The sequence below is a fragment of the Sapajus apella genome, unplaced genomic scaffold (assembly GCF_009761245.1).
Source record: "Sapajus apella isolate SASKATOON/1434 unplaced genomic scaffold, GSC_monkey_1.0 scaffold21, whole genome shotgun sequence".
NCBI classification, from domain to species: domain Eukaryota; kingdom Metazoa; phylum Chordata; class Mammalia; order Primates; family Cebidae; genus Sapajus; species Sapajus apella.
Window position 1 is genome coordinate 12,758,729 of NW_022436961.1, and position 25,626 is coordinate 12,784,354.

Consider the following 25,626-nt stretch of genomic DNA (forward strand, 5'->3'; position numbering starts at 1 on the left):
AAATGACCAGATCTCACGAGAACTCACTATCAGGAGAATAGCACCAAGGGGGAAATCCATCTTCACAATCTAGTCACCTCCCACCAGCCCTACCTCCAACATTGGGATTACAGTTTGACATGAGATTTGATGGGGACACAGATCCAAACCATTTCAGGCTGTTTTTATGGTCCCTTGAAGTTTCATATAAATTTTTGGATGGATTTTTCCATTTCTGCGAAAAAATGCCATTGGGATTTTGATAGGGATTACATTGTAACTGTCAATACTACCCAAAATTATCTACATATTAAATATGTATCTACGTTTGAAATCTTCCTGATTTCAAAGCGACATTAATCAGGCCAACCTGTATTCCCAGTACTTTGGGAGGCTGAGGGCAGGCGGATCACTTGAGGTCAGGAATTTGAGACCAACGTGGCCAACATGGTGAAACTGGGTAACTGTCAGTACTACCCAAAGTTATCTACATATTCAGTGTAATCCCCATCAGTTAATACAGTTATTAATTGTAACTGCATTAAGTTTTTAAATACATAAGCGCAGAATTCTTATCATTTATTCATGTCTTTAATTTTTTTTAGCAGTGCCTTCAGGTTACTTCATTTATTTTACGTATGTACAATTTTACTATCTCTTTATCTGAAATGCTTGGAACCAGAAGTGTTTTGCATTTTGGATTTTTTCAGATTTGGGGATATTTTCATTATACCAGCTGAATATCCCAAAGCTGAAAACCTGAAATCCAAAATGCTCCAATATTTCTTTTCTTTTCTTTTCTTTTTCTTTTTCTTTCTTTTTTTTTTTTTTTAAAGACGGAGTCTTGCTCTTTCACCTTGGCTGGAGTGCAGGGGTATGATCTTGGCTCACTGCAATGTCCATCTCCTAGGTTTAAGAGATTGTCCTGCCTCAGCCTCCCAAGTAGCTGGGATTATAGGCACCCGCCACACACCTGGCTAATTTTTGTATTTCTAGTAGAGATGGGGCTTTCACCATGTTGGCCAGGCTGGTCTTGAACTCCTGACCTCAAGTGATCCTCCCAGAGTGCATGGATTACAGGCGTGAGCCACCATGCCCATCCCCCCCAGTAAGTATTTCTTTTGTATGTCATGTTAACACTCAAAAAGCTCTGGATTTTGGATTTGAGATTTTGGGATTTGGGTTACTCATTCTGTAGTCATCACTTTTTACCACCTGGATCTAGTGGACTGTTACTTTTATACTATTTTAAGCCGTTTCATGAATAATTTACATGAGTAAGAATAATGGAATGATGAAAACAGCTTTATTAGAGGTTTTATTAAGAATTTAACTCCTGTATCAAGTAAGTTTCGGCAAACACACATCGAAAAGAAGAAGGAATACTATCACATATCCTTTTAGCAAAGTGAGATGATAAAGATTCTTGTCACAAAATATTGTGTGATAATCTTCCAGTTGAATAACGGGATGACAATGTCGTTTCCATTTTGTATTTAGAAGCATCTTGTTGACTTGTTGATTCTTAAGCTTGAGATTATTCACTTGTGTTATTGTCATCTAAAGATCATAGCTTGAGACTTTATTCCTATGATGAATTTTTACCAGATACTCTAGAGTGCTGCTATTTGACTTTCTGCATTCATATTTTGATTCATCTAATAATTGTGAAATGTCCTTTGTCAGTTTTCTTGTCTTTGCTCTCAAGGGTAGAAAATAACAACATTTTTTTGTCAGGTGTGCTCAATGAAAGTTAAAAAGACAAGAAGACTCTTCCAGTCTTTTATATGTTATTGAAAAGGTGTAATGTAATACTTTGGGCTATGCGGTAAGCAAACAGAAGGATGCCCATGATATTTCACCATTGCATCACATTTCTAGGTGATTTAATCATTCTTCTGTTTTCTTACTATTTTAGGATTTTAAAAGCACAAATGGAAATAATTGATGGGTAATGATGAGTAAGTAGGAAAATATCTCAAGGTAGAGGAAAAGTAAGAATACCAAGATTCCATTATGCATCTTAGATTAGTAAAAGAGTCCCATGGACCCAAATAGTAATTGCAACAAAGATTGAATTTTATTGTTTTAAGTGAAACACATTTTCTTTTTGTTCTTTGGAAGACATCTAAGAATACAAGTTGTGAAATACTAATTTTTTAAAAATAGAACTTCTGGGCGAGGTGGCTCATGCCTGTATTCCCAGCACTTTGGGAGACCAAGGTGGGTGGATCATGAGGTCAGGAGTTCGAGACCAGCCTGGCCAACATGGTGAAACTATGTCTCTGCTAAACAAAAAGTTGGGTGGGCGTTGTGGCACTTGCCTGTTGTCCCAGCTACTCAGGAGGCTAAGGCAGGATAATCGCTTGAACCAAGGAGATAGAAGGTTGCAGTGAGCGCAGATCGTGCCGTTGCACCCTAGGCTGGGCGACAGGATGAGACTCTGTCTCAAAAAAAAAAAAAAAGAAGCAAACCAAAAACAGTGCTCAAGAAAGAAACTCTAAAACTAAAATTGAGGCTTGGTGGAGTGGCTCATGCCTGTACTCCCTGCACTTTGGGAGGCTGAGGTGGGAAGATTGTTTGAGCCCAGTAGTTCAAGACCAGCTCTGGCAATATAGTGAGACTCTTTCTCTAGAAAAACTTAAGAACATTAACTAGACATGGTGGCAATGCACCTGTGGTCCCAGCTATTCCAGAGGCTGAGGTGGGAGGATTGCTTGAGCCTGAGAGGTTGAAGCTGCAGTGAGCTGTGGTTGTGCCACTGCTCTCCAGTCTGAGTGTCTCTTAAAAACAAAACAAAAACTAAAATTGGGTCCAGTGGACCCTATGGTGGTACACTGAGTGGGTTAAGGAAATGAAAGTCCTTTATTGTGTGAAAATTTTTTTTGGTGAGGTAATTTGGAGTTAACTGAAAAATTTTTGTTTTATCTATCTTTAAGGCTTTGGGGGACCAGATACTATTTGTAAATCGTCCTGATAAGAAGAAAATACTTTTCTTCAATGATAAGAGCTGTCAGTTTTCTGTGGATGAAGGTGAGTCTTTCTATATTATACTTTCTTTAGTTTGCAAGTATATTACAATTTTATGGTGATAAAATTTATATTTGTAATACAATTATAATTTAAATCCTACTGGTTTTTTAGCATTATCATCTCTTAGAACAGAGCCAGTGGCCCCTATGTCTAACATATTGTTTCTTAGAATGCAATTTGAAATATGTGATTTGAAAGATTTTAGGTTAATTATACTTAACATCTCAGTTCAGGATTTCTTATGTTTGTAGCTCAGCTGTGCCAAACGAGTTTGTTTCTTTATTTTTATACTTTTACAAATATAAGTTCATACCCTGATACAAAAGCTTGATGCAGGATAGGAAAAAGAATAAACTTTTATTGGTGAATGGTATTCTCTTACCTTATGAATCTTTCAGTTATCAAATTGAATAGGAAGGAGATGATGTTTTCCTTTTTGGAAATGTGGAGTTGGATGCTAAGCTGTATGTCAGGTCTCTTACTAAATGTACAATACCTATATTTGGACTTTAGTTTTAAATTTTGGTCAATAACTTGTCATCATTAAACAAAGGTTTAATGATGAAAAATTTCTTGTTCAAGTAGAAATTGCCATTTTAGCAAATGTAATGGTATTTTACTGTAAATTTGTATTACTGTGGAAGTTTTATAAAATGGCAGGAAAATAATTGAATATCAGTTTACTTATAAAATTTCAAAATAATGGAAATTAACAGTAAAATACTAAATTACATAGAGCAAAATACTAATAAACTCCAAATGTGAGACTATTGCTGTGGCCTGCCTGGTAGTCCTATTGGCTCTTCTATATGGCATTAAATAAAAGAGATTCTACTGAATTAGTAATTTTGTATAACAAATATATTTATAAGTCTTATCCCTCTAGTAGCGAGTAAATGTCTTGATTTTGATTTTGTGATTTGTGCAGTAACCTTAAGTTTTCCTTTTGTTTTCTGACTATCTGACTGTAGATATCCAGGCTTGTGGTTCTGGTAGATAGGGCTTTAGTTTGCCCGAAGTTGTTTTAGGAAATTGTGTTTTTGTGAAAATCCCAGTTGAGTACCTTACAGGGAATTGGTTGATAATAAATATTAATTAAATAAAAATTTGCGGCAGTATTCCAGTTGTTTGATGGTGCTGTTTTTAATAAGCTTTTGTATATAACACAGCAAGTATGTAGTAAACTTATCCATTGTAGTGATTGGTGCCTATTGAACAAAGACTTCAGCACTGCTTGGCAATTTTTATATTGCTTTTAGACTTCGTTACTTGGAATGTTGCCTTTGCTTTTAAAAACATTTAAGGCTGGGCATGGTGGTTTCTGCCTCTAATCCCAGCACTTTCAGAGGCCAAGGCGTGAGGATCACTTGAAGCCAGGAGTTCAAGACCAGCTTGGGCAAAAAAGTGAGACCCTATCTCTACAAAAAACATAAAAAATAGCCAGGCTTGGTGGCACATGCCTGTGGTCAACTATTTGTGAGGCTGAGACAGGAGGTTAGATTGCTTGAACTCAGGAGCTTGAGGTTGCAGTGAGCTGATCGTGCCGCTGCACACCAGCCTTGGTTGAGTGAGTGACAGAGTGAGACCTTGTTTTTTTTTTTTTTTTTTTTTTTTTAAGTTTAAAAACCATTTAAGATATTTCTGAGCTTAAAAAAAAATACGCCTCTAAGAAATAACTGATTCCTTTATTCTTAGGCATAATTGACTCATTTTGGAAAATATTTGCAATACTTAAAAAAACTTACAAGTATTGCAAGTTCAGAGAGTAAAATGCTGTAATAAAAGGCAGACATGCCTTTCCCTACTCTAGCTTTTCTTTCTTTTGTGGCAGCTACTTAATTAGTTTTATTTTGGGTTCTTCAGTTTGTTCCCAATTGCTAAATATGCTTATGCTATTGTTTCTTGTTTTTTTTTTTTTTTTTTTTTTTTAAAACTTTAAACATTGTGTGACTTACTGTCATTTCTCTTTCCTGTACTTATCACTCCTCTCCCAATATAGTTATATCACTAGTTCAGTTTTAGTTTCTCCATCATTTACTTTGATGCCTTCAACAAACATCATATTTAAATGTTCTCGGTGGGAATTTTAGTGTTAAGTCTGCTCTGCAGATGGCAGCATAGTGTAGAATGTCTGTTGTGTAAAAAGATGTCTAACTTGAGGCAAGTGGTTGATAGGAAAGAGATTGCAGTAGCTTTGTAAGAGTGCAAATGAAACTCTAGAATTTCTAAATAGTATTTCTTTGGGGTTATTTGAGGAATACACTGTTTAGCAGTGGGAGGCTCACATGTAATCCACACACTAGGCTGTCACTGTCCCTTGTGTACCCTTTCTGTGGATACCATTGTTTTAACTTTGCTCTGCTTTTTCCTGTTTGTGTATCTTTTATCTGTATTTCCTTAATATTATCGCCGTCATTTTATTTGGCCTTTGTCGTTTTATATGGCCTTTGTTGGCCTAAACTCTTTCCTGTTTCCTTATTACATGGCTCATAGGGGCAAAATGAGAGTTTTCACTTTTCCCCCCTAGAAAACAATAACAGTGTAGCAGTACATAGAGTAAAATCGTAACATTAAACATTAAACTCATGCATCACATATGCTGGAGTTTAATATTACTATTAAACATGCATCACATATGTGATACATGTCCTGTGATAAAATGCTTGTTAGTAAAATCTTACATAATCAGGAACGAGTTCTGTAAGTAATTTGATGTTTATTCTTTTAGTTTGCTTTCTCAGCATTACAAATATTCCATAATGATGTATGGCTGATTAGTACTTCACTGTGTGTACCTGATTAATGGGTTTTAAAATATTTAACAATGCTGAAGCAAATACCTTTACGTAGCTTACACATTGGCTATGTATTTTTTATGAAGTAGCCATAGAGATCAGGAAGATATTGCAGAAGTAAATTGAGAAAATATTTTTGCATCTTTTGAGATCTTTGTTGTTTCTAACTTATTTAATTTATGGTGAAATGGACTACTATGTTTCTTAGTATTGAACCATCCTTATACTCATAGGATAACCTTTTTTTGGCTTTATGTATTTATAGGTTCTTTATATTAGTGTATTTAGGACACTAAATATGGTTTCAGTATGGTCAGTTTTCTTTTTTGTGTGCTTTGTCAGATTTTAGTTATGGTTATTATGCTGGGTTCATAAAAAGAAAAGTTTTTCTTCCCCTCCCCACTCATTTCTTATGAGAATAGTAAATTCCTTAAAAATGTGGAAGCATATACATCTGGCTTGTTGCTTTCTTGGCAACATTCTTAATGTTTTATTTGCTTATGTCTTTAAGTTTTCTATCGTGTGAGTCAATTTTGATAATTTGTGTTTTCCCTGAAAATCATTCATTTTAAAATTTCAAATTTAATAGTGTGCGATTTTATAGAGTAGCCTTAGGATTTTATTTTCTCTTTTTATTCCAAATTTTTTGTATTTATTCTTTCTTTGTTTCTTTGTGAACTACTTATTTTTGTTGTTTGTCATGTTTTCATTTTAATAGAAAATACAATCTATCAGATTTTCATCTATATACATATTTATTTTTTGACTGCTTGATCTAAGCAATGACTGAGCAAACATCAGAATCTCTCACAACTTTTACTTTTTTTTTTCCCTGATATTTCCTGGAGTTACTGCTTTGTTATATTTTCACGCAGAGTTTTTAGTTTATAAACATTCTTGGCAGTCATAGTTTAAGAATTGTGTTCAAAATCATTATAAAGTGTCTCTTTTGGTTGTATTTAATGTTCTTTTCCTTGAGGTCCGGCTTTATCTCATCTGAGTCTCTTAACCTCTGGCTTTTTAAAAATTTGATGTATTTTGCCCATCTTTTAGCCTCTCTCTGTATTTTTGGTTTTAGGTGTTTCTGTAGAAGGCATACCGATGGCTTTAACTTTTGAATCAGTTCCGTCATTTTACATTTACTGTCTTTATTATGTGTTGTAATCTTCCCATCATTTACTTGGAAATGGTATAATTTCTTTTCATTCTTTTATTCTTGGTTGTCTTTTTATTTCCTTGTTGACAGTTTCTGGGATTTTTGTTATAATCTATTAATGTTTATTCATAAGCCTGTTTATTCAATAAATATTTAATGATCTCCTGCTAAGTGCCCTAGTCATTTTGCTAAATATAGGGTATAAGATTGCTCAGTCCCTGTCTTTCTGGAGCTTCCATTCTGAAGGGGGGCAATATACAAAAATTGAAAATCTTGCAGATTGTGTGAAATGCTAGTAAGGAAATAAATGAGCTCTGTGGTAAGGTGGGGGTGGTGAAGTTCAGATACAACCTCTGTGAAAAAAAAGGTGAACTGAACTAAAACAGGATAAATGAGGTGGAGCTAGCCTTGCCAGGAGTCAGCATAGTGTCCACGTGTGGGACTGTAAGGCAAGCATCCAGGCAGGGGGAATAACAAAGACAAAGACTGTAGCAAGGCCTTTGTTTTTTTTTTTTCTAGAGTGGTTTTTGTTTCACCAGATTCAATGAACATTTTTTTTCTTTTTTGTTTTGTGGTGAAGTTTCACTCTTGTTGCCCAGGCTAGGGTTCAATGGTGCAATCTCTGTTTACCGCAACCTCTGCCTCCCTGGTTCAAGCTATTCTTCTGCCTCAGCTTCCCTGGTAGCTGGGATTATAGCCATATGCCACCATGCCTGGCTAATTTTGTATTTCTAATAGACACGGGATTTCTCCATGTTGGTCAGGCTAGTCTTGAACTCCCAACCTCAGGTGATCTGCCCGCGTCGGCCTCCCAAAGACAGTGAACACTTTTTATAACAAATGCTTTGTAACATCATCTTTGCACTTGTGAAATTAAGTTCATAGATAATATAACCTACTGATAAACATACTTTCTTAAAGAGTCAGTGTAAGGAGAAGTGCAGTGTGAAGGAGAAGTAAAAATATGTTTTTATGATTTAAAAATTTATTTCAGCCAGACGTGGTGTCTTAGCCTGTAATCCCAGCACTTTGGGAGGCCTGGCTTAGGCAGATCACTTGAGGTTAGGAGTATGAGACCAGCTTGGCCAACATGGTGAAACCCCATGTTGGGGTTTCTACTAAAGGTACAAAAATGAGCTGGGCATGGTGGCACATGCCTGTAATCCCAGCTACTTGGGAGGTTGAGGCACAAGAATCGCCTGAACCTGGGAGGTGGAGGTTGTAGTGAGCCGAGATCGTGCCACTGCACTCCAGCCTGGGTGACAGAGCAAAGCTCTGTCTCAAAAAAAAATTTTTTTTTCAAAAATGTGTAAATGTTCAAGCAGTTATCCTAGAATGCAAATGGAATAGAAATGAAAGTCACTATGAAGATGATAGCCACAGATGGTCTAATATATGTGATGTATTGGCAACTTAGATTTCATAACTGGTGTTTTCCTTAAGTGGTAAAGAATTCTTGGTAAAGTTCTGAAAAATACAAAGTACATTTCTATGATTTATCACGGTAAATAATTCTGTATTGTGCGTACAATAAACATTGTATATGCCTAGAAAATGTGTATTAAAGTACTTTATGTTAAACAGAATTGGGTTTATAGGCTCAGATTACTATTATAAACTGGTATTTTTCACTGATCTGTGTCCCCCTTAAGGAGGATGGTGGAAGTTAAGCAGGGTTTTTGACGTTGGCAGTGTTAACATTTGGGGTGGAGTGATTTTTTTTTTGATGTGAGGTGGTCCTGTGCATTGTACGGCATTGATAGCATCCCTGGCTTGTTTAGATACCAGTAGCTCAGCTTCCCTGCAGTGTGACAACCAAAAGTATCTCCAGACATTACCAAATGTTCCCTGTAGAACAAACTTGCCTTGCTGGAAACTTGGTTAAGGGTCCAGTTTACGTTGATAGAATAGAGGAAAATTGAGACTCACTGTCTCCAGACTCCTTTGCCTGGCTCCTGTCGTTCCGCACACTTGATGGTGGAAGGAAGATCATAGTGAATGAGGTTGCAGTCCTTAACCTTCCAGGCTGAGGGGATAGGATGACACAGGAAGCATAGTTCAGCTGTTTGCATTTTGTCATTTTGGTGTTCACATGGTGCTGTAGAGACACCAGAGGGAACGGCCACATGCAGGAACCTTGGGTAAGGTGCCACCAGTCTTTTAGTTGAAAGTGCCAGTACTACATAAATCAGTAATAAAAAACCAAAACAAAACAGTTTTTTGTTAATGATATAAGGAATGTGTGTTTCCAGGGAAGACCCATTGAAAATTGACACAGGTTTTAACATTCGTCTCCCCCCTCCCCTTTTTGTGCCTCAGAATCCTTTATGCTTTGTGTTGATGCAGATTTTCGTTTTGTTCCACTAGGTGGCAACCTTAGCCACAGAGAGGAAATCTCGAGTGCGCACACTTCCAGGCACACCGAGGGTTCTTTCTGTCTGTAATAGAAGCCTTGTCCTGAACTGAAATATAGCTCAAGTAAGGAGGGAGTTGATTGTGTAGTAAATTTTTTAATCCAGTGTAGAAGTGAACACAGAGTAGTTGGACCTAGGCATGCATCTTATTTTTCAAAGGCATTTCTTTGCTTAAATCAAGAGCCTATTCATTTAAAGGTGATATAAATGTGATAGTGAAGAGGTCAGTGCTGAGGAATTAGACTGTAGGTTTTATCTTTTTTTAATTTTGTGTTTTATTTTTTTACTCTACAAAAGATTTACTCACTCCATGTAGTTTTTATCTTCGTTCGGCTCCTTACTAGCTTAGGCAAGACACTTAACCTCTCTGAGATTCCTCATCTGTAAAATAGAAATAATAGTATTGTTACTCATTGTCTTTGAGGATTAAATGAGGGAATATAAATAAAAGTGCTTGGAACTTGGAACAGAATCTGGTAGAAAGTAAGAGCATGGTAATGTTAACTGTTATTAGTATTGGAAAAATAAAATGGTACCCACAGTGCTAGTTGTTTTAATTCTACTTAGCTGGTTACTTGCTTATCTATCTGGTCACTGACTCAGTGGTTTTATAGTTTTGTATTTGTTTAAACAGATAGCAAAGAAACAAAGCCAGTTTAGCAGTCGCAGGCCACATTTGCGCTTTTTGCAGTGATGTTATTGCTTTTGGTATTTCTGATGAGAATTCCAGTGTCAGTCTTTTTCCCCATTACTGGTACCTTTTTTCTTACTGGAAACTTAAACAATTTCACCTTTATCTTAAGAATAAAGGATTCTTGTAGTAGCTACCACTTTTGAGTCCCTGATGTGGGGCTGATGCTGCTTTAGATTGTTATTTTAAAAATGGCCATGTGGTATTCTATTTTGTTGATACACTCTAAAACAGTTTTTTTCTGGCGCATTTCCAGACATAACTTCACAGATGGAAAGTTTTTTTTGTTTGTTTTTGTTCTGTTTTTTTGCTTGCACTGTCGCCTAGGCTGAAATGTAGTGGTACAGTCTTGGCTCACTGCAACTTCTGCTGCCTAGGTTCAAGAGATTCTCCTGTCTCAGCCTCCTGAGTAGCTGGGATTGCAAGTGTGCACCACCATGCCCGGCCAATTTTTTGTGTTTTTAATAGAGATGGTGTTTCACCAAGTTGGCCAGGCTAGTCTTGAACTCCTGACCTCAAGTAATCTGCCTGCCTCACCCGCCCAAAGTGCTGGGATAACAGGCGTGAGGCACCATGCCCGGGCCAGCTTGCTTTTTTTTTTGGTATTATTTTTTGCTCTATCATGTTATAAATAGTGCTGTGTGTACATTTTCTTGAGGTTGAATTGCTGGATCAAAAGATAGACATACTTTTAAAAATACTAATACCTTACCAAATCTCTATAGTAAAATTAGACCAATTTATACCTCCACAGTAGTAAATGAGAAGGAATCTGTTTCTTCATGTCCTCACAAATGCTGATTGGGTGTTTTTGCTTGACTTTGCCAACCTCATAGAACATAAAGATTATCTTGTTTTTATTTTATTTTATTAATTTTTATAAATAGAGAGGGAGCCTGGCTCTGTTGCCCAGACTGGTCTTGAATTCCTGGGCCAAATAATCCTCCTGCCTTGGCCTCCCAAAGTGTAGGGATTACAGATGTGAGCCACCATGCTTAGCCAAAGATTGTCTTGTTTTAAAAATTCATTTTCTTTCACTCATTTTATAAAATTAAAGAAAACCAGGTTATTTCTGTTTGTCAGCTGAACATTTTGTCCCCACATCTGTTAAAAAGTAATTAAATTTGAGATCCTGTGAGATTGTACCTCTAAAATTTGACCCTGTGTTCCAGTATTCATCTTAAGTATTTATGCAGCTGTGATACATTTACGTAGTAGATGTCATATTTAAATATTGCAACAGCATTGTGCTAAGGAAAGGCAGGGATTAAGTATACATGTTTTATTTTAAAAAATTGAAGAGATTTTATTCAGGACTTTTCTCTGAAAATAGCCCCAGTGACTTTAAGCAAAAGTAAATAGTTAAATAAAAAATTTTAAAGTGTACTTTCAATTCCATTGTGCCATTAAAATGTATACTGTTGTGTATTCTTTTTGGTTGTACGTTAATATGCAGATCAGCTTTCCAGGCCATTGCTGTCACTATTTATGTAGGTAATATTACCTCTGTGATTGTGTCACAAGAGGCTTGTGGTATATAAGCTTATGTGCATATCAGGTAGAAAAGCAAAGTAATTTCAGTCTTCAAGAAACTGAAATTTTACAGTGCGAGTAAGCCTTGGTAGAAAGCACAGTGAATGAAGTCAACCCATGTGTAAAAGGTACGTTTTTCATATGTACTTTTTCCCATTTTGCCTTTATTGTTATATAGATAGAAGTACACAGTTGAGTTGTTACACAGATATGTAACACCTATTCTACAGAAATACAGTTTTCACATGTTGATAAATTAGAAGTTAACCCATTGATCAAAATACCAGAACTATTCCTTTGTATGATATAGTTTCTTCAGCAGCTATAATAATACATTTGACATGTAAAATTCTGTTTATTGTATACATTTTAAAACAATAATTTTGCATATTTTATTGGGATTACAGAGGTATTTTTATTTCTGAGCTGGAAGTTTGACCTGAAATTATTTTCTTTCATATATGCCTGTAGTTAGCAAAGCTAGTCACATTCATTACATAGCCTTTAAAGTTTGGCTAAAAAGCAGGTAGTTGGGGACTTTTAGCTTCTACTTAGAATGGAGAAAGCTAGAGAAAACATTGTTCCTACGCTTACAGCAACAATAAACCCCAGAAACCTGCACGCTGATAATCTTCTTGGATTTATCAGTTAGCTGGGGTTGCAGGACAATGACCCAACCTAGACTGTAAGGAGTGACAGGCATGTCTCCCCCCATGGAAAGGTGAGACATGAATGCTTGTTTACCTGAGACAAAGTGAACAGCATGCAGGAGAATTCAGTTAAAGTTTAATGAAATTAGTGTGGACCAGTAAGAAAACAGAGATTGTCTCGGGGGCTTCAGACACAGGGGAATTTGTATCCACTCACAGGCTCTTCTCCACAGATTTCATATATGCTTACAAAAAGGATTGAGGCTGGGGTGTTTGTACTGAGAAAGTGTCCCTTACTGTTCCCCCTGGAGGAGGGGGACACTAGATCATTTTGGAAAGACACGAAGACTTGTCTGAGTCCTTCTTCCCTTCTTTGCTCCTATAAGGGCCTTAAACCACTGTGGAAAGAGAACAGAAAAAATCCTTTGTCCTTGGCGAGGGACAGGAACATGCGCTAGGCCCAAAACTTTAGCGGAGGAGAAGGGGCAGGAGCACTGAGAAGGCCACACCCTGGGCACCAAGGAAGACAGTGTTTGCCCAAGACCAAGGCTTAATCCTAATGTCAGAGAATCTTCCTGCCCATACGAGGCTAACAGCTGTGGACTGACAGGTAACAGTGGAGTTCTGTGAAAGGTGCAAAAGCCTGGAGACAGGCCAGCTCAGATGCAGTGTAAAAGGAAGACCAAAAGCTGAAGGCCAAACAGACACTGAGGAAAATATCCTCTGGCACACCAGCTGCTGCCCTAACACAGTTTGAAGCTGGTGGTCCGTTGTGGGGTAACCATAGCAGCAATAAATTCCAGACCACGCTCCTGTCCTGACAATAGATTGACTCAACCTCTACACACTAACGATCTGGCAGAAGGAAAGGCGGGCCCATTTCCCAGGCATAAGAACTATTTACTGCAGTCTCAGCTGTCCTACAGAGGATATCCTGCTTTCAGAAAAGCTTTTGAGGCATAAAAAGAAGGAAGGAAGAACAACACTCCATTGAGACAGGACATTTTTAAGACCAAATTCTTTGGAACTACCAGACGTGGAATTGAAAATAACTGTTTTTTATGTTAAGATCTCTAGGAGAAAAGGCAGGCAACTTGTATGGTCAGGTAGTATATTTCAGTAGATAGAGACAGTGAGAAAATAAAATAAATCCTGAAAATGAAAATGACAGTGACATAGATGAAAAATGTCTTCAACAAGCTCATTATTAAACTTGGCGTAGGGATCAGTGATTTCTGAGAGTATACTGTTCTAATGTCTTTACACCACATATGAAATGCTATGAAGTCTGTGAACTTGAATACAGCTGAAGTGTGGAAAAAAATAGTGCAGAGCACCCATGAGCTGTGAGACAATATCAAGTGGTCTGAATGTGTAATTAAAGTCTGAGAGGGAAAAGAGAAAGAAAATGGGGCAGAAGAAATACTTGAAGATATAATGACCAAAAATTTTTTAAAAGTAATGATGGACACCAAAGAGCTGAGAAGCTCAGAACACAAATGGCTCATACCCCAAACCAAGCATATGATAGAAAAACACCGAGGCCTGTCATAGTCAAACTGCAGAATATGAAAGAAAATATTGAAGGCAGTCAGAGGAAAGAGACTAATTCCAGAGGAAAAAAATAATTAAATCAGGGTTCTTAATAGAAACTGTGCAGACTCAAAGATAAATGCAGTACATCTTTTTTTTTTTTTTTGGAGACAGAGTCTCCTTCTGTTGCCCAGGCTGGAGTGCAGTGGCGTGATCTTGGCTCACTGCAACCTCGCCTCCCGGGTTCAAATGATTCTCCTGCCCCAACCTCCCGAGTAGCTGGGACTGTAGGCATGTACCACTATGCCCAGCTAATGTTTATGGAGCACATCTTTAAAGGGCCAAAAGGGAGAAAATCCTTTCAACCCAGAATTCCATACACAGCAAAAATAATCTTTTCCTTTTCTTTTCTTTTTTTCTTTATATATGGTCTCACACTGTGGCCCACGCTGGAGTACTGTGATGCAGTCTTCGCTGACTGCAACCTTTGCTTCCAGGGCTCAATTGATCCTCCTATCTCAGCCTCCTGAGTAGCTGGGACTACAGGTACATGCCCCTACGCTCAGCTAATTTTTTGTATTTTTAGTAGGGATGTGTTTTCACCATGTTGCCCAGGCTTGTTTTGAACTCTTGGGCTCAAGTGATCTGCCCTCCTCAGCCTCCCAAAATGTTAGGATTACATATGTCAGCCACTGCACCAGGCAAAAATAATCTTCAAAAATGAAGGAGAAATACTCTCTCAGAGAAACAGAAATAGAGAGAATTCATTGCCATCAGACCTGCACTGCTGGAAATATTAAAGGAAGCTGTTCAGGAAGAAGGGGTATGACATTAGACATTTGGATCTGTACAAATAAGTGTCTTGGAGCTAGAGTTTTTATTTAAAAATATTTTTTGTTTTCTGATTTCTCTGAAAGATTAACATAAATCAAAAATATTAGCAATATATTTTGTGTTTTGGGCATAGTATGTGAAATAAAATGTATGACAAATTAGCTCAAAGGTCAGAAAGGATCAGTAATTGGGAGTATACTGTTCTGATGTCTTTACACTACATATGAAATGCTATGACTTACTCTAAGCTAGGCTTTGATTATTTATGTATGTTGTAAACCTGGGTCAACCACTAAAAACATTTTTTAAGGTATAAATAATAAGCCAATAGTGGAGATAAAATGGAATTATACAAATATATTCAGCTGATCTAAGTGAACACAGAGACAGAAGGAAAAAACAGGGAGTAGATAGAACAAATAGAAACAGCGATCAAGATGATAGACTTCATTCCTAAATGTGTTAAATGAAAATGGCCTGAACACACTGATTAAGACAGATTTTCCAGTTGGTTGCAAAAGCAAGACTCTAGTATATACTTTTTTTTTCTTTAAAGATAAATTCCTGCAGCCATCTATTATATACTCTCTATAAGAAACTCACTTTAAATGTAGACAGATTAGGCTGGGTGTGGTGGCTCACCCCTGCAATCCCAGCACTTTGGGATGCTGAGGTGGACGGATCACCTGAGGTCAGGAATTCGAGACCAGCTTGGCCAACATGGTGAAACCCCCGTCTCTATGAAAAATACAAAAATTAGCTGAGTGCGGTGAATGCACCTATAATCACAAAAATTAGCTGAGTGCGGTGAATGCACCTATAATCCTAGCTACTTGGGAGGCTGAGGCAAAAGAATCTCTTGAACCCAGGAGGCAGAGGTTGCAGTGAGCCAAGATTGTACCACTGTACCCCAGCCTGGGTGACAGAGCAAGACTCCATCTTAAAAAAATAAAAATTAAAAATAAATGTAGACAGGTTAAAAGTGAAAGCATGTAAAATGATATACTGTCATGGCCGGGCGCGGTGGCTCAAGCCTGTAATCCCAGCACTTTGGGAGGCTGAGGCGGGTGGATCACGAGGTCAAGAGATCGAGACCATCCTGGTCAACATGGTGAAACCCCGTCTCTACTAAAAATACAAAAAATTAGCTGGGCATGGTGGCACGTGCCTGTAATCCCAGCTACTCAGGAGGCTGAGGCAGGAGAATTGCCTGAACCCAGGAGGCGGAGGTTGCGGTGAGCCGAGATCGCGCCATTGCACTCCAGCCTGGGTAACAAGAGCGAAACTCCATCTCAAGAAAAAAAAAAAAAAAAAAAAAAAAATGATATACTGTCCAAACACTATCAGGTGAAAGCTAGGGTGGCTATATTAATATCAGACTGAGTAGAATTCAGAGCCAGGAAAATTATCAAGGATAAAGAAGGTTGTGGGCTCAGCATGGTGGCTCATGCCTGTAATCCCAGCACTTTGGGAAGCTGAGGCAGGAGGATTGCTGAGGCCATCCTGGGGAACATGATTCAATCTCATCTCAACAAAAAATAGAAAACTCAGCTTTGTCTGGTGGTATGCACACCTGTACTCTTTGCTACTCAGGAGGCTGAGGTGGGAAGATCACCTGAGCCCAGGAGTTGGAGGTTGCAGTGGACCGAGCACGGGCCACTGTTGGGGGGTCTGAGTAATGCCCTGACAAAAAAAAAAAAAAAAAAAAAAAAAAAAAAGACATAATGATTAAGGTATCAATTCTCCACGAGTACTTAATAGTCCTAAATACCTAACTAACAACAGGCCTCCAAAACGTGTTAATTAAAAATGAATAAAACTAAAAGGAGAAATAGATACATCCACAGCTAGAGTCTACAACATTCTCTTAGTAGTTGATTGAACAAATAGATGGAAAATTAAGATATAGAAGCCCTAAAGAGCACAATCAACTAGTTTGACCTAATTGCCATTTATAGAAGAGACTGCCCAACAGCAGCAGAATCCTGTGCATATATTTCCTTTTTTTTTTTTTTTTTTTCCTTTGAGATGGCATTTTATTCTTTTTGTTGAGGCTGGAGGGCAATGGTGCGATCTCGGCTCACTGCAGCCTCTGCCTCCTGGGTTCAAGTGATTCTCCTGCCTCAGCTTCCTGAGTAGCTGGAATTACAGGCATACACCACAACATCCGGCTAATTTTTGTGTTTTTAGTAGAGACGAGTTTCACCATGTTGGTCAGGCTGGTCTTGAACTCTTGGCCTCAAGTGATCCGCCTGTCTCAACCTTCCAAAGTGCTGGGATTACAGGCGAGAGCCACTGTGCCTAGCCCTATGCATATATTTTCAACTGCATGTGGAATATTCACGAAGATAGATGGTATTCTAGCCCACAAAGCAAGCTTTAATTGCATTTGAAAGACGTGAAAGTACCGTTTGCCTTCCATGTCTTTTGATCCTGCATCTATGGATTCAACCAACTATAGGCTGAAAATATTTGGAAAAAAATTGTGTCTGTACTAAACACATGCAGACATTTTTCTTGTAATTGTTCCGTAAACAATACAGTATCACTATTTACATGGTGTTTAAATTGTATTAGGCATTATAAGTAATCTAGAGATGATTTAAAGTACATGGGAGAATATGCTATCAGAGACTTGAGCATCCGTAGATTTTGGTATCTGTAAGAGTCCTGGAACCAATCCCCCATGGATGCCAAAGGATGACTATATATGAACGATGTGTGTGGGCCATAATGGAGTTAGGCTAGAAATTAGTAACAGACCTAGCTATATTTGGAAACTGTCCATTTGGAAATCAAATAATTTTATTTATATTTTGAGACAGAGTCACACTGTGTAGGCTGGAGTGCAATGACATGATCATGGCTCAATGCTTGACTTCCCTGGGCTTGGGCGATCCTCCTACCTTAGCCTCCCAAGTAGCTGGGAGTACAGGTGTGTGTTGGCACACCTGGCTAATGTTTGTATTTTTCTGTAGAGATGGAGTTTTGCAATGTTGCCCAGTCTGGTCTTGAACTCCTAGGCTCAAGAGATCTGCCCACCTCGGCCTCCCAGAGTGCGAGGAGTACAGATGTGAGCCACCACACCCAACCTGAAATTAAATACCTTTAAGTAACCTGTGGTTCAAGGAGGAAATCACAGGGAAGTAAAAACATTGTTGAATTAAATGAAAGTGAAAGTGAAAGTACAGCGTGTCAGAATTCATGGGATGCAGCTATGGCAGTGCTTATAGGGAAATAAAGAGCATTAAGTGCTTATAGTAAGAAAAATTCAATTGTATAGCCATGCACATTTCATTTATCAGTTGATGAATATTTGGGTTTTTCCACTTATTGGCTACTATGAATAATACTGCTATGAACATACCTATACCAGTTTTCATGTGGACATGTGTTTTCATTTCTCTTAGGTATACCTAGGAGTGGAATTGCTACATCATATGGTAATTCCGTGGTTAACTTTTTGAGGAATTGTACTGTTTTGCAAAACAGCTACCTTAATTTACATTCTCACCAGCAACTTAGGAAGGTTCTGATTTCTCCCACACCCTTGCCAACACTGATTTTAGCCATCCTAGTGGATGTGAAATGTTACTGTGATTTTGATTTGCATTTCCCCAATGACTAATGATGTTGAACATCTTTTTGTGTGCTGATTGACCATTTATATATTTTATTTTTTTACTTTAGAAACAGGGTCTCACTCTGTTTCCTGGGCTTGAGTGCAGTGATATGTTCATAACTCATTGCAGCCTCAAACTCTTAGGCTCATGTAGTCCTCCCTTCTCAGCCTCCTGAGTAGCCAGGGCAACAGGTGTGTGCCATGGCCTCCCAAAGTGCTGGAATTATAGGTGTGAATCACCACACCTGGTTGATCTGCGTATTTTCTTTGGCGAAATGTTTATTGAAATCCTTTGTCCATTTTAAAAATAGTTTTATGCTTTTATTAGAGCTTTAAAAATTCTTTATTCTGCATACGTGTTCGTTGTAAGATACATGCTTTACAGATATTTTCTTCCATTCTGTGTGTTGTCTTTTCACTTCCTTAATGGCGTCTTATGAGGTATAAAAGTTTTTAATTTGGGGCTGTGAGCAGTGGCTCACGCCTGTAATCCTGGCACGTTGGGAGGCTGAGGCAGGTGGATCCTCTGAGGTCAGGAGTTTGAGACCAGCCTGGCCAACATGGCGAACTTCTGTCTCTACTAAAAATACAAAAATTAGCTGGGCATGGTAGTGCCCACCTATAATCCCAGCTACTCGGGAGGCTGAGGCAGGAGAATCACTTGAACCTGGGAGGCTGAGGGTGTAGTGAACTGCGATTGCACCACTGTACTACAGCCTGGGTGATAGGGTGAGACTCTATCTCAAAAAAAAAAAAAAAAAGTTTTAAATTTTGATCAAATTCTTTCTTATTTTGTTTTGCTGCTTGTACTTTTAGTGTCATGTCTAAACCATTGCCTTTTCCAAGGTCATGAAGATGGACTTCTGTTTTTACCTCTAGAGGTTATAGTTTTAACCCTTGCATTTACATCTTTGATCATTTTGAGTTAATTTTTGTGTATGGTGTGAGACATGGGTCCACTGTCCTTTAGTAGAAAGTTAAATAAATAGGAATAGATCTCTACATTGTAATATATACTACTATATGACCCAGCCATTCCACTCTTAGGTGTTAACCCAAATTCGTGTAAAATTCATGGGTATTTCTGCTGGCTTTCTTCGTAACCACCAACAACTGGAAACAACTCACATCCTTTAACTGTCCCTTAACTTCCCCTTAACTGTGGCACATACTTACAATGGAATACAACTTAGCAATGAAAAGGAACAAAGGACTGACATTCCACCAACACAGATAAATCTCAGAGGCATTATGCTACATGAGGGAAGTCAGTTTCCAAAGGGACATGCTGTGTGATTTTATTTGTACGTTTATTATATTCTTGGGAAACAGAACCATAGAAACAGATCAGTGGTTGCCAGGGGCTGGCCGAGGAGAGAGACATTGACTGCAGAGGAGCATAGGGTGGTTTGTGGTTGTATCATTATCGTGGTGGTGGTTGCATGAGCATGTGCTTGTTAGAACATCAGGGACTGTACACTAAAATGTGCAGGATTTTAATTTGTGTGAATTATACATTAGTACAATAAAAGGAAAATTTTAAATTGTTCGAAAGAATATGATGTTTCTCCCATTGTAAAGCAGTTTTCAAGGTGAAAAGTTACCCCACGGCTTCTTCCCTTTTTGTTTTGGTGTCTGGTGTTTATCCCGAGTAAGAAGTGCCATTGCTTAGTGGAGATTTCTGCAGGATCACCAAGAACAGCAAGTGCTGCCAAGCTCTTCTGATCCTGCCCAGCCACGGTCAGCTCTAGGCATGTTCCCAGCCCCTGCTGCACAGATTGGGGCAGACGGTGCCTGTTCTTTATAGATGTCCAGATAGCAGGTCATACCGTTGTAGTGACAGAATTCTCAAGAAATACTTGTTGAAATGTTGAGGATGAAGTGTCATTTGTCTTTATAATCCTGCCTACGTAAGCTATACTTAAATTTTTTTTTTTTTAAGGCAGGGTCTTGCTCTGTTGATTAGTCTGGAGTGGCGCAGTCGTAGTTCACTGCAGCAGCCTTGAACTCCCCTGGGCTCAAGCCATCCTCCCACCTCAGCCTCTTGATTAGCTGAGACTACAGGGATGTGCCTTCATGTCTGGCCAATTTATTTAAAAAAATTTTTTGTAGAGATGGAGGTCTTGCTGTTGCCCAGACTGGTCTGGAAATCCTGGCCTCTAACGATCCTCACACCTTGGTCTCCCAAAGTGCTGGTATTACAGGTGTGAGTCATTGCACTGGGCCAGTACTTTTTTAAAAAGAAAAATCTCAGGCATTGTGTATTCGTTTCCTATTGCTGCTGTAACATGTAATCACAAACTTTGTTGCTTAAAACAACACAGATTTATTATCTTACTGTTCCGGAGGTCGGAAGTGTCAAATGAGTCAGGATGGCTGCACCGTTGCTGGATACTCACAGGGAGATTTCATTTCCTTACCTTTTCAGCTTCCAGAGACTGCCTGAATTTCTTGGCTCATGTCCCAGCATCACTCTGACCTCTGCTTCTGCCTTGACTCAGGCTCTCCTGCCTGCCACTTTCTTTCATAAGGACCCTTGTGATTCCATTGGGTCTACTCAAATACTCCAGGATAACCTGCTTCTCAAGGTTCTTTTTTCTATGGACCAGCATCTCCTCATTGCCCCTCTCCTAACCTCTAGTACTCTACTCACTGCTTCTGTTGAGTTCCGATTGTTGTAGATTCCACGTAGAGGTGAAAACATGCCATTTTTGTCATTTGATGCCTGGTTTCTTTCACTTAACAATGTCCTCGAAGTTTACTGTGTTGTTGCAAATGACAGAATTTCTTTCTGTTTTAAGGCTAATAGTATTCCATTGTGTATATATATTATATATTATATTTTCATTATCCATTCATCCGTTGATGGACACTGAGATTGAATCTTTGGCTATTGTAAATAATGCTGCAATGAACATGGGAGTGCAAGTATCTCCTCAACATACTGAGTTCAGATTCTTAGAATAAATACCCAGAAGCAGGATGCTGGATCAAATGATACTCCAGTTTTTAGTTTTTTGGGGGACCTCCATACAGTTTTCTATAATGGCTACACTAATTTACATTTCCACCAACAGCATACAGGTGTTCCCTTTCCCACCTCCTCATCTGTACATGTTATCAACAGTGTCCAGGTGTCCCACATCCTCATCTGTACATGTTATCAACAGTGTCCAGGTGTCCCACATCCTCATCAGTGCATGTTATCAACAGTGTCCAGGTGTCCCACATCCTCATCAGTGCATGTTATCAACAGTGTACAGGTGTCCCACATCCTCATCAGTGCATGTTATCAACAGTGTACAGGTGTCCCACATCCTCATCAGTGCATGTTTTGTCTTTTTGAGGATAACCATTCTCATAGGTGTGAAGGAATATCTCATTGTACTTCTCTTTCTCCTTTTTTTTTTTTTTTGTTAGACGGAGTCTTGCTCTGTCACACAGGTTGGAGTGCAGTGGCACGATCTCGACTCACTACAACCTCTGCCTCCAGGGTTTAAGTAATTCTCCTGCCTCAGCTTCCTGAGGAGCTGGAATTACTGGAACCCACCACCTCTCTTGGCTATTTGTCTTTTTAGTGGAGATGAGATTTTGCCATGTTGGCTAGGCTGATCTTGAACTCCTGACCTCAGATGATCTGTATGCCTTGGCCTCCCAAAGTGCTGGGATTATAGGTGTGAGCCACTGTGCCCAGCCTCATTTGTATATCTTCTTTTGAGAAATGTCTAGTCAATATTCAGGTCTTTTGCCAATTTTTAAATCAGGTTATTTGTTGTTGTTGTTTTTGCTATTTTTTTTGAGTTCCGTGTGTGTGTGTGTGTGTGTGTGTGTGTGTGTGTGTTTTGGAGGCAGCGTCTCATTTTGTCGCCCAGATTATAATGCAGTGGCACAATCTCAGCTAACTGTAGCCTCCGTCTCCCGGGCTCAAGTGATCCTCTCACTTTAGCCTCCTGAGTAGCTAGGACTACAAATGCACACCACCAAGCTTGGCTAATCTGATAACATTTTTTATTTCTTTTTGTGTGATAACATTTTTTTTGTAGAGTTGAGGTCTCACTATATTGCCCAGGCTGGTCTTGAACTCCTAGACTGAAGCAGTCTTCCTGCCTTGGCCTCCCAAAGTGCTGGGATTATAGGCATGAGTCATGGCGCCTGCCTTATATTTTGTATATTAACCCCATTTTAGATGTTTTGCTTGCAAATATATTCTCCCAGTCTATAGATTGTCTCTTCACTCTGTTTAGTTTGCCATGCTGAAGCATTTTGGTTATAATCTCATTTGTCTTTGTTTGCTTTTGTGGCCTGAACTTTTGGGGTCAAATACAAAAAATGATTGCCCTGGCCAATATTGTGTTGTTTTCTCTGTGTTTTCTTACAGTATTTTCATAGTTTGAGGTCTTACGTTGAAGTCTTTAATCTATTTTGAGTTGATTTTTCTGTATGGTGTGAGACACTGGTCTCATTTCATTCTCCTGCATGTGGATATTCAGTTTTCTCGACATCCTTTATTGAAGAGACTGTCCTTCTCTCATTGTGTGTTCTTGGTATCTTTGTCAAAGATCAGCTGGTTGTAAATGCATGAGTTCATTTTTGGGCTTTTGTTGATGCCACTACCATGCTGTTTTGATTACTGTAGCTTTGTAATATAGTTTGAAGTAGTGTTGTGCCTCCAGTTTTATTCTTTTTGTTCAAGATTGCCTTGACTATTCAATTCTGTGTGTGTTTCCCTAAGAATTTTAGAATTTTGTTTTTTATTTCTGTGAAAAATGGCATTGGAATTTTTATAGGGATTGCATTTAATCTGTGGATCACTTTGGGTAGTATGGACATTTTAACAGTATTAATTCTTCCAATCCAGAATCCAAATCTTGAGATCATCTCCTCATCTCAAGATTCTTAGTCACCAAAGACCCTTTTACCAAATATGGTTATGTATTCACAAGTTCTGGGGATTAAGATGTGGACATCTTGGGTGGGGGTGCATTTTTCTGTGTAGCACAGAAGAGAAATTATTTTAATAGTGTCTAAAATGTAAGATCACTAGGGGGTGTAAGGTAAATTAAGAAATGTCCTATTTTCTGAAACTGAAAAGTGGGTATAGTGAGACTTTTGAGGATAAAATAAGTCATGTTGATAACATGTGTATTTAAAGGAAAAGGGAGAAAGGCATGGCGTGTTGCTGGTTGAGATTCTGCATTTGGTTTTGTTGTTGTTGTTGTTGTTGTTGTTTTAGAGACAGGGTTTCACTTTGTCTCCCAGGCTGGAGCACAAACTCCTGGGTTCAAGGTCTCCTCCCCTCAGTCTCCCGAGTAGCTAGGATTACAGGCTAGCACCACCATGCCTGCCTCATTTTTTTAAATTTTTGAGATGGAATCTCGATATATTGCCCAGGCTGGTCTTGAGCTCCTGGGCTCAAGCAGTTCTCCCACCTCCATCTCCCTAAGCTCTGAGATTACAAGCATGAACCACTGGGCCTGGCCTACCCTTTTTTTTTTTTTTTTTTTTTTTTTTTTAAAATGGCAAAGAAGTACCTTAACATTAACACTGGAATACCATAGCCTAACGTGGGGCTAAGAAAAAGTGGCCATGAATTACTAGTATGATCCTCCTTATATTTAGGTTATTTATTTATTTAAAATATTATAGTAACAATACACAAATATTTCTGCATATTACTAAGAAAACCTTTGTCAAGGAGTCCATAGAGCAAAAAATGAAAATTCTCCACGCAAACCGTATTCTTTTCTCTGAGGATACCTATTGGTGTGTATTTTCCACATTTTTATGATGTGTTTAATATGTATGTGTTTTTGCTTTTCAAGAAATTTTTAGAATTTTTGTTTCTTCTACTTTACATAAATGAGATCACTTTGTATCTAGTAGCTAGTGATTTTCTTAAATGTTTTATATTTATAAGACACCAGCACCCAGAAAATGACAATGGGCGTTAGATGGTGATGATGATAATGGTAATAGGTGTAGATCGTGCTCTTTCATTTGCAGGCGTTATTCTCAGTGCTGTATTCACTCCTTTTATGAGGCAGGTATTATTTTCATCCTCACTTTGTAGATGAAGAAATGGAGGCAGAAAAATTAAGGTGCTTGTGCCACTTTGTGCAGGAAATGGGGTAACTGAGCTCACAGCCAGGCCATCTGGCTCCAAGGCCTGGACCACACTGTTGTGCTACTTTTGCATTTACAGGAAAGGGCTAAACACTGACAAAATGTGAGTGCACTATTTGGGAATTTAAGCAAAGCCTCATTGGTAAGTTGGCTCATTTTATTCCCTTCTATGGCAGTTACACAGTTTTTATTCTTAACTCATGTGGGTCAAGAAAGGGTCTTTTGAAATGAAAGGATCAAATCTGAGCTTTCAAATTCTAGTCTGTTTTCTGCTCTTTTCTGCTAAGTGAGTAGATTTCTGAATCAGTTCTGATTTTATTTACCTTCACAGTTCAGAGTGTGCTTGACTTTCATGAGACTTTCCTGTCTTCTGCCAAAATTTGTCTTCCTTCAAATTTGATGTCCCTTGATCATTTTGTTTTCAAAAAAGAGATTGCTATTTTTAGAAACCCAAAATACATAGATCTTGGTTTTTAAATACCATTCTATAATAAAACAAGTCAGGAATCCTTGAAGAAATGATTCCAAATTAGGGGAAATACAAGATGAACCTGGAACATCTTTTAGTACCAGAAAGTGAGTAAAAGAAGAAAAACAGAAAAAAAAAAAAAAAAAAAAAAAAGGGGGGGGGGGGGGGGGAAGCAAGTCAGAGACACAGGAACCAACATGAAGGAATTTTTAGTGACCAACCTGGGACATGTGAACCACAAAATAAATACTGATCATCATGGATTGTAACCTGTGTAATAAATATGTAGATATAAATCCATATGGTAGATATCCATGTGTCTCTGCTAAATTAAATAACTGAAAAACAAGTTGGAGTTTGGGCACAGTGGCTCATGCTTATAATCCCTGTACTTTGGGAGGCCAAGGCAGGTGAATGCTTGAGTATACAAGTTCAAGACCAGCCCCGGCAACATAAAGAAACCCTGCCACTGCTAAAAATACAAAAGTTAGCCGAGTGTGCCTGTAGTCCCAGCTACGTGGGAGGGTGAGGCAGGAGGATTGCTTGAGCCCAGGAAGTGAGGCTTCAGTGCGCCGAGATTGTGCCACTGCACTCCAGCCTAGGTGACAAAGTGAGACCCTGTCTCAACAAACAAACAAAAAGTGAATTGTAGAAAGAGTGGCTCTTTTTATTATTTATTAATTATTATTTTTGATACGGAGTCTTGCTCTGTTGTCCAGACTGGAGTGTAGCAGGATCTTGGCTCACTGTAACCTCCGCCTCCTGGGTTCAAGTGATTCTGTTGGCTCAGCTTC

At 38.5% G+C, this 25,626-nt stretch overlaps 1 protein-coding gene and 1 long non-coding RNA gene across 3 annotated transcripts in view; both read left to right on the forward strand.

The window, feature by feature from the left end:
- Positions 1–25,626, forward strand: part of GTF2E2 (general transcription factor IIE subunit 2) — a 79,238-nt gene that overhangs the window by 48,240 nt on the left and 5,372 nt on the right. Inside the window, exons 6-7 of one of the 2 annotated variants that reach the window (XR_004271972.1) lie at positions 2,919–3,012; positions 24,443–24,505. Coding sequence is in view for 1 of the 2 variants with exons in the window: in XM_032288296.1 (XP_032144187.1) it covers positions 2,919–3,012 (94 nt within the window). In the remaining variant the exon portion in view is untranslated. The remainder of the gene's footprint in view (positions 1–2,918; positions 3,013–24,442; positions 24,506–25,626) is intronic. The other variant, XM_032288296.1, reaches the window with a different exon arrangement.
- Positions 18,040–21,427, forward strand: LOC116558374. Its single transcript, XR_004271973.1, has 2 exons — positions 18,040–18,072; positions 21,247–21,427. It is a non-coding gene; the product is annotated as an uncharacterized LOC116558374 (long non-coding RNA).